At 38.1% G+C, this 21,787-nt stretch overlaps 1 protein-coding gene across 4 annotated transcripts in view; it reads left to right on the top strand.

Moving 5' to 3' along the window:
- npas3 (neuronal PAS domain protein 3) overlaps window positions 1-19,789 on the top strand; it is a 1,106,218-nt gene extending 1,086,429 nt beyond the window's left edge. For all 4 annotated transcript variants that reach the window (XM_073040034.1, XM_073040033.1, XM_073040035.1 and 1 more), the window contains 3 exons: window positions 6,091-6,238; window positions 13,451-13,566; window positions 16,376-19,789. In XM_073040034.1, coding sequence (XP_072896135.1) covers window positions 6,091-6,238; window positions 13,451-13,566; window positions 16,376-17,682 — 1,571 coding nt within the window. In that variant the 3' untranslated portion in view covers window positions 17,683-19,789. The remainder of the gene's footprint in view (window positions 1-6,090; window positions 6,239-13,450; window positions 13,567-16,375) is intronic.
- Window positions 19,790-21,787: the final 1,998 nt, after the last annotated feature.

Raw genomic sequence — 21,787 nt, 5'->3', positions numbered from 1 at the left:
TCCTTGCAGGTCATCAGTAAGTGCTGTAGCATTCTTTTGACTGCAAATTCTGGATTAAACCTTTAAGGAGAGATTGATTTGATTTAGTGCTAAGATCCAGTGTAATCTTAATCTTGGGTCCTGGCTGTGTGAAGTTTGCACCATTCTCCCTGTTATCACTCAGCTTCGCAACCAAATTGCTCATAGTTTATAGGTAAGTGGTAGAATCTGGGATGAGTTCATTAGAATGTGCTGAGAATAAATAATGGAACTCATTTATAATTAAAGATTAACTTTATTTGTCACATTGAAGCAAACAGTGAAATGTATTGTTTGCGTTAAATCAAATCAGTGAGGATTATGCTGGGCAGCCCACAAGGGTCACCTAATTTCTGGCGCCAAGGCAGCATGGCCACAACTCAACAACCCTAACCATACAGCTTTGGAATGTGGGAGGAAACCCACAACAACCTGGCACTCAACGTCAGTAAGACGGAAGAGCCGATTGTGGACTTCAGGAAGGGTAAGACGAAGGAACACATACCAATCCTCGTAGAGAGATCAGAGGTGGAGAGAGTGAGCAGTTTCAAGTTCCTGGGTGTCAAGATCTCTGAGGATCTAACCTGGTCCCAACATATCGATGTAGTTATAAAGAAGGCAAGACAGCGGCTATACTTCATTAGGAGTTTGAAAAGATTTGGCATGTCAACACACACAGTCAAAAACTTCTATAGTTGTACGGTGCAGAGCATTCTGCCAGGCTGCATCACTGTCTGGTATGGAGGGCTACTGCACAGGACTGAAAGAAGCTGCAGAAGGTTGTAAATCTAGTCAGCTCCTTCTTGGGCACTAGCCTACAAAGTACCCAGGACATCTTTAGGGAGCGGTGTCTTAGAAAGGCAGTGTCCATTATTAAGGACCTCCAGCACTCAGGGCATGCCCTTTTCTCACTGTTGCCATCAGGTAGGAGGTACAGAAGCCTGAAGGCACACACTCAGCGATTCAGGAACAGCCTCTTCCCCTCTGCCATCCAATTCCTAAATGGTCATTGAAGCTTTGGACACTACCTCACATTTTAAAAAATATACAGTATTTCTGTTTTTGGACTTTTTAAAATTTATTCAATATACATAATTGATTTACTTCATTTATTATTATTATGCTTTATTTTATTTATTATTATCGTTATTTCTCTCTGCTAGATTATGTATTGCATTGAACTACTGGTGCTAAGTTATCAAATTTCATGTCACATGCCGGTGATTCTGATTCTGATTCATGGAGAGGACATCCAAACTTTCTCCACGCAGCAGCAGAAATGAACCCTGGGTTTACAGCTGCCACTGTAATAGCATTATGCTGACAGACTTGGTGGACCAAAGGGTCTTTTTCTCTGCCATATCTCTTTACAGCTCTGTGTGAATTAGCATTAAGAGTGCGTCACTTGATCCCTCAATCCTGTTCTGCCATTTAATAAAATCATAGCTAAACTGATTATAACCTTATCTCTGCATTTCAGTCAACCAACGTCAACCTTCCATCCACTTATCTGCCAAGTATCTATCTACCTCTTCCTTAAAAGCATTCAAAGACTCTGCTTCCACTTCCCTTTAAGGAAGAGTTCCAAAGACTCACAAACCTCAGAGGGAAAAGAATTGTCTCAGTTCTGTCTTAAACGGGCAACCTCTTATTGTTTACAAAGAATGAACTCAGGTTCTAAATTCATCCACACTAATGGCTGAGGTTACAGAGAGCTAGCCAACTGATGGTATGTAATAGTTGATCTTATTGATAAAAGCAGAACTGAACGTTCTGCAAAATGTACTGATTACTGTTACTCCCACTAGTTTTTCATTATCCACAAAAAAATCTCAATAATCAAACTGTGGAGAGTGGGTTTAGATTTCATAGAGTGTGCAGGATTATTAATTTTAGAAGGTTTGCACCCAAACCATATCACATGTTCATATGCAACCAAAGGCAAAGCCCACAATGCATTTCAAAAGTATACATTTCTAAAGCACCTTTTAAATAATCCGAACTGTTTAGGAGCTAATGAACTACTTATTTTTGAAATAAAAGTAAATGCCACCGCAATTTAACATCTTATCTGAAAAGCTGCATCCTGAACCGTGCAGTAACTCCCTCAGATTTGCAAAGAAGAACCAGCCAACGAAACTCTATAGAGTGGAAATAAAACCCCTATCTTTCCATTTCAAAGGCAGAAAAGCAGATAACCCAGTAAAATAGCTTCTTGAGACAATTGATTACAGGTGGCACTGTGATACAACAGGCAGAGCTGGTGTCTTCCTGCCCCAGCAATGCGTTTTAATCCTGACCTCTGACAGTGTCTACATTGCATATTCTCCCGGAGACTCTAATGGTTTCTTCTGCCTGCCTCAGTTTATTCTGTACCCAGGCGGGTGCTGGTTGGTTAGCTGGCCACTGCAGATATCCTTGCTGGTGCATTGTAGGAGAATCCGGGGGAATTAATGGACATTGAGAGCAAATGGGTTGCAAGGAAATAAGGAGAGAAATGGGAATGTTTCTGAATTGATAGGCTGCTGTGTTGTCGATCAATTGTAAACAGTTAAAGAATCCTGTGTAACTTTCAGAAAATATGGGTGAACATTTCCACCTCTTCCTTAAAAGCATTGAAAGACTCTGCTTCCACTGCCCTTTAAGGAAGAGTTCCAAAGACTCACAAACCTCAGAGGGAAAAGAATTGTCTCACTCCTGTCTTAAACGGGCAACCCCATTTTTTTTATATAAAGAATGATCTTGGGATCTAAGTTCTCCCATAGCCACCATCCTTTTGATATCCACCCTGTCAAGACCACTCACAATCCTGTAGTTTCAATCATATCACATTTTTTAACTCCAGCAGATAAAAGCCGAGTCCTTTCAAGCTGTCATCAAAGACATGGCCATTCCAGATATAGCCTCACAATCGTCCTCTGCTTCCAAATCTTTAACATTTTCCCTTAAATAAGACCAGGTCTACATGTGGTATTCCAGAAATTGTCTCACAAATAATCTGTATAACTGAAGCATAAATTAATAATGTCCTAAACAGCTATTAGGTAAATAAAGTTATCTGATTATCCACTATGAATTGATCAGTCAAGGTAGCACCGAGCTATGATCCCCATCACTAAGTTCAGACGGTGGATTTTTTTAGGTTTGTAGGGATGATTTAGGGGAACAGAGAGCGAGTTAGGGGTCAGGTTAGGGTTTATGAACAGTGATGTGGAGGAATTAAAGGTCAGGCTAGAATTTAGGCCTCTGCTCCACATTCAGGGGCCGGGGTAATGGGGATGTGAGACAAAGGACGTGCATGGTCAGATGTCGACCAGGTGGACCAGCGAGATGACCCCCACCCCCGCCCCCAGGTCAGTGAGTCATTGGTGGGTACCGGTATTAGAGTTCTATGCAGGCAGAGGCACAAGGTCTGTTGACCGCCCCTAGGCACGCGAGTCAGCAAGACTAGAGTTAGAGGCATGGTGAAGTGTCAGGTCAGGTTCGAACGTGTACCTGGTGCTGTGAGACAGCAGCATTAACTGCTGTGCCATCATACTGTTCGACAGCATCCTTTAAAATTCGGCCAAATTTCTGCTGTGGGAACTCATTCCCCACATTTACAGCACTTCTCTTATAACTCTGCATTTACCTGGTCCAAGTGTGTGCAACCAGCTTTGCAGGCCCAGGTGGTGCTCATGCTTGAACTGTACAATCACTTGATGTGAAGTAACCCCAAAACGCTGGAGAAATTCAACAGTCTGTCGATATCTATGGAGGGAGTGGGACAACTGGTGTTTTGGGTTGAGGTCCCTCATCTGGACTGAATGGTAGAGGGGTGAAGATAGTATAAAAACGTGGAAGGAAGGAATGGACAGAAGCTGGAGGTGATAGTTACATCCAAATTGGGAGTGGATGAGGGGCTGATAGGTGGAGAGTGGGAATGGTTTCAGAAGCTAAGATGTGATAGGGAGAAGTGACAGTGGGCTGAAGGTGATGGAATCTGATTGGAGAGGAAGCTGGAGCATGGAGGGAAGTGGGGATGGCAGAGGGGAATAGTGGGAGGAGTGTGTGGGTGATGGGCTGATGGAGTTGATGGAGGAATGGGAAGAGACATGATGATGGGAGCCAAGTGGATCAGAGGGAGGGAGGAAAGAGACAGAGGAGGAGCAGTTACAGGAAGTTTGAGAATTGAGTGTTCACCCTGCCAACTTGCAGGCTGGTAGATTGAGAGGTGCTGATCCTCTAGTTAGAGTTTAGCCTCAACGTGGTGATGAAAGGGGCTGAGGCCAGAAATGTTGGTGTAGGAATTGCGAGGCGAATTAAACTGGGAGATCTAAGTGGTCACAGCCGATAGAGCCAAGGTGATTGGTGAAGCAACCACCCAGTTTATGTCAGGTCTCACCGACGTAGAGATGCCAGAATGAGAATACCAGATGCAATTTTAAAAATCTGTGAGATTTTCTTGTGAAGAACTGCCTTGTCCAGAGGACCTATCTGGGGTCCGGATGGTGATGAGCGAGGAGGTTTAGAGACAAGTGTCTGGGACTGATGGTGGGACAGTAAGCAGGCCAGGAAGTCAGTGAACCCTGCAGAAAGCAGGAAGGGGGGAGGGAAGGGTTAGGATGATGAGGTGAAGTTGTAGTTCACACAGGCAGTGAAGAATAATACACTGGATGCGTAGACTTATGGGGAAATAGGTGATGACTCAGGGAGCTACTTGATGTGGTTGGGTTAGACAAGCTTTACCAATGAAAACTTCTCCGAAAACCTTTGACAGTGATTAAAATAAATAATTTAAGCACTAAAATAAATTAATAATTAACAGAAATAAATGTAACTTGTCCTATCTTGACCTTTGAATTTTATTGAAAGATTAGCCAATTGGACATGTTTCAGGATTACAAAAAATAAGCCTGATTACACATTCAGCATAGTTTATTGAGACTGTGAGCAGATTCAATTTTTTGAAGACATTTATCATTTTATAAGGAGCTTTGTCATATGATGGCTAATTATTCCTGGTACAATGTTTATTGTTTATGCAAATTCTACCTTATTAGTCATTGATACATTACTTTTATTGACCAACGAACTACAAGATTAACCCGTTTTTCTTGAAATTCATTACCAATGAAGAATATGTTCCTTTCAGTTGCCTTGCTCAAAATTTACACAGTGGTTGTACATTTGACACTTATTAGTTGCAATTAAACAGACAGATTGAACATACTGGTAAATGAAATATGTTGCTCTGAAACATTCCATCTTGTTCTAATTTATAGCTGCAAATGATTAATGGAAATATGTATCAGTTGACAAAACCATTTCACAGCTAAGATGATCAGATTTATTACCATAATTAGAGTTTCTTCATTTTAGCAGAAGTATAACATTTGTATAGTCACAGACCTAAAGTGGGTAGTGAGCAAAAAGCACCATCTTGTGGTCAAGTTTTGTAATAAATATGTTATTTTTAATTGAAAATCTGTTCTGGATACTTCAGAATTAATAGTAACAGTCTTCTGCAAGTTTTGCCTTAAGTGCTGTGTGAAAATATTTAGTCAAGTGGCAACAGTTATAGCAAATGCACTTTTTTCAAATAATAAAGCATAGACTTGTAACACTGCACAAGTGCTATGTGCAACATCTGTTAATGTACCAAGGTTTGACAATCAAAATAATGTGATAGATATTTGTAAGCCACCTTTCGAAAACAAGTAGAAGCAGAAACCTTTCTTTGTGCAATATTTCTCAATATCATACCTATGATTGGATGCCTGTAAGCTTTCTGAAAGTCTTGTGATGTTCCAACACGTTGCAAGATGACAAGGTACATCAAATGAGGTGTCAGGTTTTCTAAGATGCTAAGTTCTTGACCTGAAAAGTGTTGTGAGATAAATCTGCCCTAGTGCTAATGAATAGAGTGGGCAATAACTGGCAAGAAAGCATCAGACTACAAGAGCAAGATCAGTGAAAGCAAGTTAGTTATTCTTTGTAAGTGGGTGTATGAGCTCTGTTTTACATTTTTGAAGTTTAATGTTCTTTCTATATTACTACCCTTACTAATGGAAATTAATCTCCTTTATTTAGTATTGAATAAGGGCCAATGTGTAACAAAGTACTATCGCTGGTTGCAGAAAAATGGAGGCTACATTTGGATCCAGTCCAGTGCCACTATTGCATTCAATGCAAAAAATGCCAGCGAGAAAAATGTTATCTGGGTTAATTACGTTCTGAGGTAAGAAAATGCAGTCATGCTATGCAGTGGATTTGATGATTTGTATTGAGAAGTTCCCTGTAGTACATGCCTTTAGTATCAGTTTTAGATTCAACAGACATATATTTTGAAGTATTTACTGTAGTTGTTATTGCTCATGGTTTGTTATGTACACTATTTACACATTACTTGATTACTCATTTACATCAACCTGTCAACATCCCTATCTGGACTAAATGAGGCTTTTTTTCCCAAAAGAAAATGTAACATTCATGGTAACTTTAAAAAAAAACCCTTGGGAAATAGGAGACTGGACTAAAATTTCAAAGTAGAATTTATTATCAGAGTACAGACATGTCACCACATACAACCCTGAGATTCTTTTTCTTGTGGGCATACTCAGCAAATCTATAGAACAGTAACTGTAAACAGGATCAATGAACAAATGCAAATATAAATAAATAGCAGTAAATAATGAGAGCATGAAATAACAAGATAAAGAATCCTAAAAGTGAGAACATCAATTGTGGGCACCCCAGAAGCAGGATGAGTGTAGTTGTCCCCTTTTGAACAAGAGCCTGATGGTTTGTGGCTAGTAGCTGTCCTGAGCCTGGTGGTGAGAGTCCTGAGGCTCCTGTACCTTCTACCTGATGGCAGCAGCGAGGAGAGAGCATGGCCTGGAGGGTGAAGATCTCTGATGATAGATGCTGGTTTTCTACAGCAACGTTTCATGTAGATGTGCTTAATAGTTAGAAGGGTTTTATCCATGATGTACTGGGTCATTTGAATGAAAGGAAAAGCTAGGCTGGTGGTAAAATGGGTAACAAATACAGGCAATTTACCAAGGGAGTGTGAGATTAGAAGTACTTCAGTCGATGTTATTGATGAAAAATAGTCAATAGCTTGGTTTTGATGTTCATTCTTATTTGTGTCTTGCCAAATATTATTGTTATATTGTTAGTATCAGTGGTTCTTTAGAACTTTTTGAGATGCAAGTATTCAGTTAGCTACAATACACAGTATATGGTTAATAAACTTGTTGCAAGTGTATGCTGTAAACAAAATGTATTGATATATTTGATGATTAATATACTTTTATTTTGTGATTGTAAGGACAATAGTTTTGATTCTTTTGTCTAGTTAGTTAACAAATATTTCTGGATATATTTGCAAATTTCATAGTTGTTGGCAAATGAATCATCTTTTCCCACTCTCCTACCACTACTCAATATTCAGCCCTGTATTCATTTCAGTTGTTAAGTTTCTTCTGTCTATAAAATACCTTTGAGATATTTTGTGTTTAAAAAACATTATTTCCATATCTAATTATACTTTCCCATTCTGTTGACTCTCCCTTGAACTACAATTAACTTTTCAAAGCAAATTAATGATGCATTCTCACTGAAGAAAGTCATATGGTCAGTTAAGCTTTCACATTGGTCAGAACCAGAGGACTAGTGTGTCACATTAATAAGAATTGAGAACCTGCTGCATGTTAATCATTCCTCAAGCAATTGTGAAAGTGAGCAAGAGTTGGTGTTTTTTGTCAACTATCTTCTGCTTCCATCAAGTTTTTGTCCTGACTGTGCTTATTACAATATTTGCAAATATGGTGGACCTTTATGGAGATAAAAATATCTGCTACAATTTTGCAAAATACAATGTAGAAAAATGGTTACACTAAATTATATACCATTAAACAGTTTATTGCTAACAACTCAATTACTAATAGTTCAGTCATATAATCTGAATAATTAAGAAATGAGAAGAACCAAACCATAAAAACATAAATATATATAAAACAGAATCAAAGGCAATGTCATGCTAGTTACTACCTCACAGCTATTTTGACAGTGGCTTGTTAACACTAGTTTAATCACATGAACTGGACATAATTAAGGAAATATAAATTACAATGCAACTGCACCTATGATCATGTTTGTGTTTGTATCATCTCTTACTTTTTACTGCTTCTGCCTATCTTGGAGATGTAATTATGAATAATATTTTTGTTCTTGCAGCAATGAGCTGAGTGTTCATCCAGGAAACCAAAGTCCGATTATAGTTCAAACTGCCCTTGTCTAAAAGTTTTATCCAGATTAATAAATATAGGTCTATATATATTAAATAATTAATATATTAATTATTATATTATTAATATAATAATAGAAAATTGATCTGGTTTAGCTGCCAGAGAAAGATTGGGCAAATCAGTAAGCATTATAAATATATGCCCCTTATTTGCCGATCAGAGGTTAATACTGATGACAATAGGAAGTTCACACACATTCCTCTGTCAAGCAGAAGAAGCAATTTCAACAATGACTAAACAATGAAGGTGAGGGACATAAATGGTCTGAAACTGGATATAACCACAAAGGATGGTATGTTATAAAGTTAATTTTAATACCATAACCATAATGATGCATCAATATGTAAAAGGTAATTTCTTCTTTTCATTTGATTTTGCCATTTGTGAATGGGTTGACATCTCCTCATTTCATGAGGTATAAGTCTATGGATCATACAATATACATTGTGAATCAGATTTGTCTACTGATTGATACAACCTGTATTCCATTACTACAATTCAAATGAAAATAATGTAGTGTCTTGACATAATGTACTAAATCCAAGAAAGATGATATGGAATAGTTGGCTATAGAGCAATAAGTTCTTGATTTCGACCATATATGATTACGACATTTAAAATTTAAATTAGAAACTTTCCAGAAACAAAAGGGAAATCTGTCAATACTTTATGTAGATCTGATTTTGCTTAACTCAAAACATTTGCTTTCTAAGCAACATAGAAACCTGGAGCCTCCCACAAATCAATCAGTTGATGAGAGTGTGTCAAGCAATATGATGTTCTGATCAATAACTTCTCAAATAATCAAAATAAAGAATAAAATAAGAACTGCATACAAGTAGGTATAAACTTAAAAGCAGTTTCAAGTGTACTGTACATCAGGTCCCTCTTAATTTTAATACTCAAAGTCAAGCTTCCGTTTCATACATTAGTTAGAACATCTGATTTTTCTCTAACTCATGAAATCTAAATTTGAAGCCTTGTCATGTTCATTAGTTCTGCTTAATCTTACTATGAAAGCTGGTCATATCTATAAACAGAAGGGACCTATTCATCTAAAATTATTAATATAGATTTATTTGTGCTAAGATTTGCTAGTCAAGAACTGCATTGATATAAATGGGGCGAAAGGGGGAAAAACACTTAATTCTAGTTGAAGCCAGTTGCAATTTGGAAACCTTTGTATAGATACTTGTATTGAGCACCCAGGATAAATTAAACAAATGACATCACCAGCACAGAAATTATTGGGCTTTAGGTGAAATTCCTTCATATGGTTAAAAAACATGCACCTTGCAAAACCATTCCTGATCAAAGGCTTCGGTCAGAATCTGATATATCTTTGATGCTTCACACTGTTAAATAATGTATTAGATTTACATTAAAACATAGAAACTGTCCAGTCAATCCAATTGATCGATGCCAGTATTATGGCATCACACAAGACTCCTCCTTCTATATTTCTAACCCAATCAAATTAGCCTTCCATTTTTCTCACTCTCCTGTATTTAAGTAGGTTCCTCTTCAAAGTATTCTAAATATTTACATCAATTTCTCCTTATGGTAGTGAGTTTTATATTCTGAACACTCTCTGAGAAAAGAGGTTTCCATCAAATTCCTTTTAGTGACCATCTTGCATTTCTGGCATCATCTTCGAAACTCTATTACATGCAGCTAGAAGATAGACGGCAAAGGATTCAGGCCAAAGTTCTCTTGAGCAGCCAGAATTCCTCAGTAACACGCACAAAGATGCTGGAGGAACTGAGCAAGTCAGGCAATGAATGGTAAAAGGCTGCAGAAGAAGGAACCTGAAAGAGGAGTGGAGCATTGGAGAAAGGGAAGAAGAAGGGGCACCAGAGGCAGTTGATAGGCAGGTGAGGAGAAGTAAGGGGAGTCAGTGGGAAATTGAAGAAGAGACAAGTGGATGGGCAGGGTACCAGAAGTTGGAGAAATCAGTGTTCATGTCATTAGTTTGGATGCAACCCAAATGGAATATAAGGTGTTGCTGCACACTGAGAATGGCCCCCTCGTGCAGTAGAGGAGGCCACGGACTGACATATCAGAATGGGAATGGAGATTAGAATTAAAATGGTTGGCCACTTGGAAATCCTGCTTTTTGCAGATGGAGCAAAAGTGCTCGACAAAGCAATCCCCCGATCTACATGGGCTCTCACCAGTGCAGAGGAGACTGCATCGGGGCATCAGATACAGGAGACAACCCTCAACGGATTCATAGGTGATGTGGTGCCTCACCTGCGAGGACTTTCTGGGGCCCTGAGTCGGGGTGAATGGGCAGATGTAGCACCTCTGCTTGCAAGGATAAGTACCAGGAGGAAGATCAGTGGGGAGGAACAAATGAACAAAGGAATAACAGCCAGGGCGGTCCTTGTGTAAAGCGGAGAGTGGGGGGGGTGGAAGGTAAAGATGTGTTGGTGGTAGGGTCCTGTTGAAGATGGTGGAGAATGATATGCTGGATGCTGAGTGGTAAGTGAGGACAAGAGGAACTCTATCCCTGTTAAGACAATGGGAAGATGGGGGTGAGTGTGGATATCCGGGAAATGTAGGAGATACAGGTGAGGTCAACATTAATGGGGAGATTCCATATTGCCTTTTATTGTGTTATTCATGCTTTCCTTTATTTAAATAGATAAAAATATATGGTAATAGGAAGAACACAGTAACTAACTTTGTATTAAAATGTGCTTGTTGTTTGTGCTAGTTCAGAAACAAAGCAATAATCATTGCATTTATGTATCATCTATTGTGATCCCAAGATCTCCCCATTGAATCTCTCAGCAAATTAATTACTTCAGAAATGTAGATGCTATTGTAATTTATTAAAAAGCTTTTGGGAAATACATTGCAAGTGGATTTTAACCTTGAGATGACCATGAACTGCAATAGAGAAACTCTTCTGGATTAGAATATTTAAATGGCTTTGGAGTAATTCATGAAGGATAGTAGAAGGAACAGAATTGTCTTGGGTAAAATCCAAAATGATATCTAACAGAAGGAATAACACATAAATCTGCAGCAGCGGATTGATTTTGTTCTGACATTCAGCATTCCCACATGAGTTTTAAAAAAATCTGATTCTTTTGATGAAATGATTATAATAGAATTTTCATTTATTACTCCTGAAGCTGAGCATGTTAACTGAGAGTAAATTTGCTTTAAAGGACTGTTGCTTCAAGTGGAGTAAACTGTTGTAAATGAGCAGAAAATGAATACCCAGGAAATATCGAACTATTATTTAACTGATGCTTGTAATGATACATTCCCGTACTCTTCGTGTTTATGAAAGAATGCACCATTTGCTATTTCCTTCAGTACGCTGTCACCCACAAATAAAAATGTGCACTTGATGAGATGGACTTGGTGCTTTCAAGCTCTGTTAACCACATTTTCCTCTTCCTTTTAAGTGTTGCAGCTTATCACAATGAGTGCTAGACAGGAGACATTTACAAATAAGTATGTATGCAGGTGTTAAACAATGCAATAATGAAGGGCCTACCCAATTCAATAATCTGATGACCTCTAGGCTCACCGTCCTACCTGCTTTTGATACAGTGGAAAAATGTCATTGTTCTCAAACAAGGTTTCTCAATCTTTCCCTTATCCCTTCAGCAGATTCTTCCCCCCCCTCCCCCCGCAATTTCAACAAAGCATGTTCCCTGTCCTATCTCTCAGAAATGATCTAGTTTTCTTCCTTTTCCAACTATCCTTGACTGCCTCACATCAGCGTTAAAACCCATGTGACTTTATCTTCTCACTCATGTCTCAAAAGCATTTGTGAAGGTTGAAATTTGAGAAGGAGGGCATTGTGTGATTTCATTGGTGTAGTTGGAAAGTATTATGAAAACATTAAAGGATATATAGTTAGAAGAAAAATGGAGAAGCATAATAACAGTAACTAATTTGCCAGCGGCTCATGTGGAAAAGATAACTAAGGAACAGGGTTGTTATGATGTTTTACCTTAGTAGTGCATGGTACATGGCTTCCATCTATTGAAATATTGGTTACACAAGTTTCTCCTCACTCTGCTTTGTATGGCTGTGGCAACTAAGAATTATTCAGAAAACCAGGTTGTGACTGCTCTCAGGGTTTTCTGTTTATTAGAGGTGTGGGAATTGCTGGCCAAACTGATCATATAGTGACCATTCATAATTGTTAGTCCTGGTTAATTTAATTTCTGTCAGTAACCCATAATTCTTGGAAGTTCTTGGATTTTGACCCAGTGTCAATAGTGGGAAAGCAGCCTACATCAAGGCAGGATGATATGTGGTCTGGTGGGAATTTGCTTTTGAATTTCTTGTTGGTGGAGATCTATGATGACTGGTTTCCAACCACCACAACCATCTTCATTTGTTCTATCTTTGGATGCTTTTAACTAATTTTACTTAAGACTGCTGAAAACTGGTTTGATGTTACAGAGATGAACCTAAAGTTACCATTGCGTTCACAACTTGCCAACTAATATTCTGAAATGTTAATTCTATTTTTCCCCCCACAAATGCTGCTTGGTTGATTATTCCCATCATTTTATGTTTTTATCTCAGAGTTGCAGAATTGGTAATGGTTTGCTTTTAAATTTTAACTGGTTTGGCTTGGATGAAGTAATTCCCTGCCATTTACTTGTTTGCAACTTAAAGAATAAAGATAAACTTTCCTGAGAAAGTACCTCAAAAGTCCTGATATGGACTTCATTGTGTGGGCTACAGCATTTAAAAGTGTGAAATTACTTATAGCAAATGATGGGAAGATCATGATGAAGTGAATATCTGAACAAAAGTATAAAAGCAAATAAAAATAGCATATGTTTGAAAGCTGAATTAAAAATAGGAAATGCTGGAAATAGCAAGTTGGGCAGCATTCGTAAAGGAACAGTTAATGTTCAAAGTAACAGCATTTCACGATCTTGTCACAGGAATGAAATTGTTCTTTAAAAATTTGATGACATTTGATAGTTGATCAGAAGGAAATAGTGATACTAATGTTGAAATGGCTGCAGTCAAAATATTAATTTGTCTGCAGCTGAATCCTTTAATGTTTTGAAGAATGAGCTATAGTTGTTCCTTTTTAATGAGAAGTGGCAATGGGTACAGATATGCAGGATCTAATGTGAGTGTTGTTTTCCTAGTGACTTCGAGTATAAGGACATCCCGATGGATATTGCACAGCTTCCTAATCTTCCCGAGAAAACGTCCGAATCGTCTGAGACTTCTGACTCTGAATCTGATTCTAAAGAAAACTCAGGTATTGCTTGTGAAATTAAAACCAGCATTAGCCATTTCTGCCAGTCTCAAATTCTATTTTTTATCTATATTGTTTGTGTATTCTTCCTACAATTTATTAGCACTATCATTATTTATGGTTGATAAATATTTCAAAACAAATTAATAACTATATAATGCAAAACATGTAAATACAAGTCAAAGGGTACTGCTATCTCTGTTTACCAGAAGCATACATTTGAGTATACTACAATGTACTGCATCCTCTGGGACGTATCATAACATTGACAGGAAAAGATTAAGAATTAATAGGCTGATGTTGCATGTATGACAGATCATTTGTATTTGTAAAGACACCAGCTACCTACAGGTGCCTTTCACTATTTGTTTAGTTGTCTGCACATCAGCTTGATTATTCTTAAACAAGTAAAGTTAATCCTATCAATTTCTGAAGTTTGACCCGGACTATATGTAATTCTGCAGTGCAATTACCAGGATGCCAGCTGCTAAACTCCACAATACCACTGTAGGTTACAGAGCATTGAAAGTAGATAAACTTAATGACCTGGATTTTGCCAAGTAGAGCCTGTTGCTTGTACTTGCTGGTACCATTTTCATTCAGACGCATAAGACTGAACTTGCTGGATGAGAGCCCATTGGCCTGATTGATGTGGACTTGCAAAGTAGCTGGTTTCTAAAGTCAAGCCAGAATCATCCCTGACATTTAGAGCATTCTGGAAATAAAAAACATGAAATAAATAAAAAATTAAAAACCATAAAACATTTAAGTGATTTTATCACTAATCCAAGTATTATTAATTTAATAAAATAACCTTTTTTTTGTCTTTCTTTCTTGCTTTTTTAAAAATTCCAATGAATGGATTTGGTGCATCTTGTATCAGGTTGAACCTGTTTCCAGCTCTGTGACCAGATTCCTAAGTACTGGAATCTCAGCAAGTTCATGCACTTCCGCTTAACTTTAAGTAGCTAGTATCGTGCCACTTGGATGTGGGAGTCACTCTCCATGTGGGAGTATTGCGAGCAGTTTTGGGCCCCAAATCTAAGGAAGGGTGTGCTGCCACTGGAGAGTGGGCAGAGGAGGTTTATGAGAATGATCCTGGGAATGAAATGGTTAATGTATAAGGACCGTTTAATGCCTCTGAGCCTGTACTTGCTGGTGTTTAGAAGTATGGGGGGGGGGGGGGGAGAGAGGAAATCAAATATTGAAAGGTTTAGATAGAGTGGACGTGGAGAGGATATTTTCAATAGTGGACGATTCTATAACCAGGGGGCACAGCCTCAGAATAGAGGGATGTCCCTTTAGAACAGAGATGAGAAGAAACTTATTTAGCCAGATGGTGGTGTATCACTGCCACAGACAGCTGTGGAGGCCAGGACATTGAGCGTATTTAAAGCAAAGGTTCATAGGTTCTTGATTAGTAACAGTGTCAAAGGTTACAGGGTGAAGGCAGGAAAATGGATTTGAGAGGGAAAATAAATCAGTGTGATGAAATGGCAGAGCAGACTTTATAGGCCAAATGGCCTAATTCTGCTTCTTTGTCTTATGACTAGTCACATTAACAGATTTATTCCAGTGCAAATTAGAATCTTCTGGGTTTGCATGTATATGGGCCAAAGTCCTGACATGCATTTTCCAGGATAATTGTCAGATATTCACCAGAAAACTGCCAGTATTTATGAGGTAAATTCAGTCCAGTGTTGTAGGAATTCATTTAGTATCATGATAAGTTGTGGCATTTATGTTCCTTTTTCACATCAAATAGCCTGATAGAGGGAACCCTTCACAATCTTTTATAGAGATTTTGCTGAGAGCCTTGAACGAAAATCAAGCAGTTAATATTTAAGGATTCTGCAGTTTAAGAGTTCACAAGTCCATATTACTCTTTCCTGAGCACTTGCCGTCACATCTATCATTTTGTTTGTGGCCTCAAAGAGCTCATCTCTCAGTGCACTCCCACAAAACAGGTAGCTTTGATAATACATGTAGAACTTCCACTAATGTAGAGCAATACCCATACCAGACTATCAAATCCCTTATTGTAGTTTCTAACTAAACAAGCAAAAGCCCTATATATTTGACTCCTGTGCAGTTGTCCTTCCAATGTTCAAGCACCAATGTGCAACACAAATCTTGTGATGGTGCCTCTATTGACAAATCTATCTTCTAATATAAATAAAGTAGAATAGCAGGAACCACTAGGTGCTACCATTGGAGATGGTTGAGTATTATTATAAGGGCTCTTTTGGCTGCTCTATCTAATCCATGTGACAGTTGAGCAAATATTTCTGGCTGCTTCACCTAATTCAACCAATATTGAATAGTCTACCTGAAAAGTAACAAAGGGACTATTCTGTCAGCTGTCTTCCGATCTCTGCCAGTAAAGGAAATGTCTTCCAAAAATGATGGTAGGTGTTGAAAACTCCTAAAAATGAGTTGCCTATTATCTAATTGGTGAGATTAATTGTATAAAATCTCTTTCATTAATATACCAGGGTGACTGGATGTCATTAATGTTTGCATGTTACTGGGATCTAAAAATATTTTGTGTTCATGAAATGAACTTTAAGCTGTTAATATATCCCTCTTCACCATCACATCACCTCCCCTCCACCTCCAGCACATGCACATGCAGGTGGGGGCGGGGGGGTGCGCGTGCACGCACTCACACGCTTGCTTTGTGTAATGGCTGTATTATTTCCCAAAATGCTTTACCCAACTGTTCTTTCCAGCAAATGGGTATAAATTGTATCTTTTATAATCAAATTAGTTTCATCACAGGACTGACTAATTTCCCCCTCGTCTTCTCCAGAGGACAATGAAAATTCCAAGTCAGATGAGAAGGGAAACCAGTCTGAGAACAGTGATGATCCGGAATCGGACAGAAAGAAACAATCCGGGAGCCACTCCGACCATGAAATGAACTGCAATGATGATGACAGCTCCAGCAACCAGGATAGCAGGGACAGTGATGACAGTTTTGAAAATTCAGAATACGAGAGTCAGAAAGTAGCTGAGGACAGCTTTGGCACTTTTGGTTCCATTCAGATCAAAGTAGAACGGTACCCAGGCAGTGAATCAGAGATGCGCTTGCCAAACCGTGAATCAGTGACGTCAGACAGTGCCAAGGATTCGGACAGTGCCGGAGAGTTGAACATCCAGCCTTCCAGTAAACACCAGAAGAGGAAGAAGAGGAGGAAAAAACAAAAGGGAGGGAGCGTCTCACGTAGGAGGCTGTCAAGTGCTTCGAGCCCGAGTGGACTTGACTCAAATTTAGTAGACCAGCCACAACTGCTGTCTTCACCAAACAGTGCCTCAGTGCTTAAAATTAAAACAGAAATTACAGAACCTATAAATTTTGATAATGATAGCAGTATTTGGAATTACCCTCCAAACAGAGAGATTTCAAGAAATGAATCACCCTATAGTATGACCAAACCCCCAAGCTCTGAGCACTTCCCCTCAACACAAACCAACACTAGTTTACATGTCACCATTCCAGACTCTGTTCTTACCCCACCGGGGACAGAAAATACTGCCAGTCGTAAAACTCAGTTTAGCACCTCATCCAGTGCTACCTTAGCTCCTGCCACAGACCCTTTATCCCCTCCTCTATCAGCTTCTCCCCGCGATAAGCAGCTCAGCAGCACCAGTACTACTAGTTCTGTGCTGTATACCAGTGACCTGGAGACACTGCAGAGGTTACAGGCTGGTAATGTGGTTCTTCCCCTAGTTCACAGAGTGACAGGAACCCTCGCTGCCACCAGCACTACTCCTCAGAGGGTGTATACCACTGGCACCATTCGGTATGCCCCAGCTGAGGTGACCTTTGCCATGCAAGGCAACCTGCTGCCTAACACTCATGCTGTCAATTTTGTGGATGTTAACGCTTCCAGTTTTGGGCTAGAACCTAAAACACCAATGGAAATGCTTTACCACCACGTACATCGAATTAATATGTCAGGGCCATTCGGGAGCACTGTGAGTGGGGCCAGTCTGGCCCAAATTCCTACAGGAAATGTGTTCACAACAGCAGAGGGACTATTTTCCACACTTCCGTTTCCTGTGTACAGTAATGGTATTCACACCACACAAACACTGGAACGCAAAGAGGATTAAACTATGACCGTATACTGTGTTCAGTATTAAATTCTGAGGCATAGACAATGTTTTCAGCTGAATTCTAGTGCTATCACTTTGAGCTTGAGCAGGTCAGCTCATGCCATCAGTACAACAGTTCTCATGTCTCAAACTATGACTAATCATTCTGTAATGTAAAGAGTTATTTTTTTGCCTTCAGAAAGTTGAATTACCAGTTAATTGTAAATGTTCCTTCCAAGGTGTGTTTTCCTTTGCATCTTTGTGAAGATGCCTTTAATGTGTACATGCCTCTGCCATAAGATGCAAATGCAATGGTAAAGAGATTGTAAAATGAAAGAATCACATATTATAATGTATAATGATCTTGATATGATCAAGGTTGAAGGAGGTAAGTATAGAAAGCTAACCCTGTTTGACTAAGTCAGACTTTAAAGGGGTTCTTTTTTTCTTTTTAAAAATAGGGCATAGTATTTTGAAATTTTATGCAGAGTTTAATTCTTTTTTATGATTCAGATTTTTCTTACTTGCACATAAAGCAATTTAGGTTCTTACATAATTTGATTCTGGCCTGTGACTAGAATGTTAAACTCTTGAAAACTGTAGGAAGATGGAATCCATGTGTAGTTAATGAACCATAAGTAGACATTACTTTTGCTACCATGGTGCTACAATTATTAATCTTTGTTGTCTTCATAAAATATGCAGCATATGGGCTGGAATTTATGGGAGAGTGCTGTTTTGTACTAGACAAATGGTAGTTGCTAGCTTGTGGCTGCAGTCTCCTCATTTCTTACGACCAGAATCTGTGTTAGCATTTATTGCAGCCATGCAAACTTTACCTCCAGACTAAAAAAAACAAAGCCTCATGCAGTTTTTATAGTCGTTCTGCCTTTTTTCAAAGTGCTTTAAGGAAACTCAATGAGATTGAGTTGAGGCGAAAAACTTGCATTTATTTTCAGCTATATTTTTTCTCAGTATAACTGAGACTAATCTGCAACTTAAAATAACATTGTTTTAGAACATAAGAAGAATATTTAACAAGTTATGTTTCTTTATCTTTTGTTTACTTCAATAGAGGAAATTCTAACTGTACTTTAGTTAGTGCTGAAGTAGAAATTCAAGATTGGGTTTATAAGCTTGGAATAGGTACACAAAATTAAAACTGCACAGAGACTCACAATTCTATTTTTCTGTCATCATTTTGCCAAAAACCACATTCTAGTGTTTGACACTATTTGTGATTGTCAGTATAAATGCTTCTTTCACTCCATCTTTGGCAGCTGTTCATTAAGGCATCTAATAATGAGAGTGAGATTAGTAATGTGTACAATGTGTAAGTGTCCTTGACTGTCAGTTCCATTGCAGAATTTAATGTGTGTTACTATATGCAGTATATACTAAGCTAATGTGGCAATATTGTCCTTTGTCTTCACTGTGCTTTATCTCTAGTCTGTAATGGTCAGTTTCATTACCGCAATCTTCGTGAACCCGTGATTCTTGGGAGGTGATGTTTTTGTGTGATGGCCTTCCTCTGTAGTGTCACCTTATTGCTGCTTCCACTGTCTGTATACCTTTTGTTTCTGCTGTTGCTTTGCTGTGTATTCTTCCGACCTCTCTCAGAGATAAAAGACTCTTAACTAGCTCATGGTTAATGGAACCATTTTCACAGAGGAATTCTGGGTATGACTTATCTTCCATCTTGCCAAACAATGCACTAAATAGTCAGGCTCAGATGTATGTGACAGATTGCCGCCATGGAGCCTCACCTATAAACATTCCCAGAGTCCCTTGTGCTCTAACTGCAAACAACAGCTAAAACAGCAAAAAAGAGCTGTTTTTTTAATGTGTCTGTGTTGGTGTCAGATGGTTTCTGGTGATTTGAACTAACAATAATCACAGCTGCTGTCAAATCACATAGTGTTTCAAATTACAATATGAAAATTTCATCACCTGTGAAGGCTGTGTCTGTGTTTTTAACTATTTCTTGTACCAGTATATAAAATATTTTATGAGGAATTGGTGCCAAGTAGCTGAACAATGGGGTGAGGGGTTCTGTTAGTATCAATGTTAACAGTGTTACAAACTCTACAATACAAAACAATTAAAAGTAAATTTAAAGAGACAACTATGGTACATTTATTTTTGTGGTTCAAACTTCAAGCTAACTGAAGCTAACCTTTTGAGTGCCTGGCTTATTTAAAAGAACATTTCATTGATCACAAATAATGCTGCAATGTACATACTTCATTTACAACAGGATTCTTTTATACTTTTGTAGATTATTTCATCAATTCAAAGAAACATGTCATACATGGTTATGTAACTTGATTTTATCATCCTGCAAATGCCATATTCATAATAAACTTTTCTTGGATTTGTTACTATCTGGCATCTTTCTTTTACACATGTATCCAAACTATTAACACATTAAAGCTAGTAATGAAGCTTTAACATCTCATGCACATAATATCAATATTGCCATAATCAGTAACCTATATGATGATTTTATTTACTGTTATGTATTTATGAAGGTATGTAAAATCTGTAAAACATAGCGTTAAAGACATTATTTTGCTGGAAATTATAAATGATATTTATTAACACATGTATAACACAGAAGTCATTTATGTTAAACAGCTTCCCAAAATCTATTCTTTACAAAGAAAGTGCAAAGTCAATATTTACTGATGTGTTGGTATTGATCTAAATATCTGCCTTAATCAGAGTGATATATGACCTTGTTTAAAAAAACTAATCCCATTTGGGAAGAGTGTGCAGTTTGTGTGCTGTCAATTTATCTATTGAGAACCAGGATGGAACACCCAGTATTCTTAGAATTTCACATAGAGCTTGAAATGTTCTGTGTATTAATTCTAAACTTATGATAAATTGTACTGCTCATTTCAAGTATCAATTTTTCAACTTTTTCTTGGAATAGTTTTTACATGTTTAGTTTTAGCCGGAGACTGCAAACAAACAAATAATCATTCAGCCACCAAGATGATTCCTTTATTCATATCCTATAGAATATGACCTATGAAAAACTTTGGAAATGATTTGCCATTATAAAAGAGCCACAGTGAACATGGTGATCTTTAATATGTGCAAACTGGTACATTATAGTTGACTTTAGTATATTGTTTATTATTTTTCAGGCACGAAAATGTTATTCAAGGTAAATCAGATAGCTTTTCTTTTGTCTTTTTTTAACCAAGTAATTGTTCCTTCCCCATGAGAATCCTGAAAAATACCATGTTTAGCCATATTAGTAGTGACTTGGGAAAACCTTCAGCTTGAATAGCATGAAAACCATACATTTTCTTAGCAAATGAGGGCAAACAGAACATAATCTCCTTTCTTGCAAAGACATCAGTGGAGACCTAACATAGCACCTTAAGATTAAATCTCAGAATTCGTGGGATGTACATGAACGTATACTACACTTCAACAAAAGGGAGAATTCTAACCTTGTATTTTGCAAATACAGATATAAAAAAATGTTTCAGCTATCCCTAAAGAGCAGCCAAGCTTGATTTACAAAGTGACAGAGGACAAGCATTATTTCTTCTTCCCCATTATACCTACGGCATTTCTGAACAGCATTCTCTTTAAGAACAGAAAGTAATTTTCTTGTTTACACATTGTTTTCACTCAAATATTAGATTTTGTGATCTGACATGATGTAGTTTACCTTATCTTTTGAAGAAGTAAATATAATTTATAGTTATTTCATAGTGATGGGGTTTTGCGGAGAACATTAAAGACTATAAATGGGATAGGAGGTGAAGAAGCACCCACTGCTGCAATCTCTTTCAAAGTGATGCTGATTGTGAAGGATGACCTGTTGAGCCGAGAGGGATGGAAGTTGAGAGACAGATGAACCCACCCTTACTCAGGTTGGAAGCAGTGGGTGTGAGAACAGATGTGCAAGAAATGGGCGCATCACTGAGGGTCTGGCATCCATAGTAGACTAGAAGCCACAACTGATGAAATGGGAAGACATCTGTATTTGGAAAGTGTCATGAGAGCAGGGAGAAAGAAGTCTTTGCAAAAGACAAAATGAAGCATAGTTTAGGTAGTTGTAGGCTTGTAACAGATATTGGTCATATACCTATCCTTTGTG

The sequence above is a fragment of the Hemitrygon akajei genome, chromosome 3 (genome assembly GCF_048418815.1).
Source record: "Hemitrygon akajei chromosome 3, sHemAka1.3, whole genome shotgun sequence".
NCBI lineage: Eukaryota > Metazoa > Chordata > Chondrichthyes > Myliobatiformes > Dasyatidae > Hemitrygon > Hemitrygon akajei.
The sequence above is the reverse complement of the archived record's forward strand: the minus strand, read 5'-3'. Positions and strand labels throughout refer to the sequence as shown.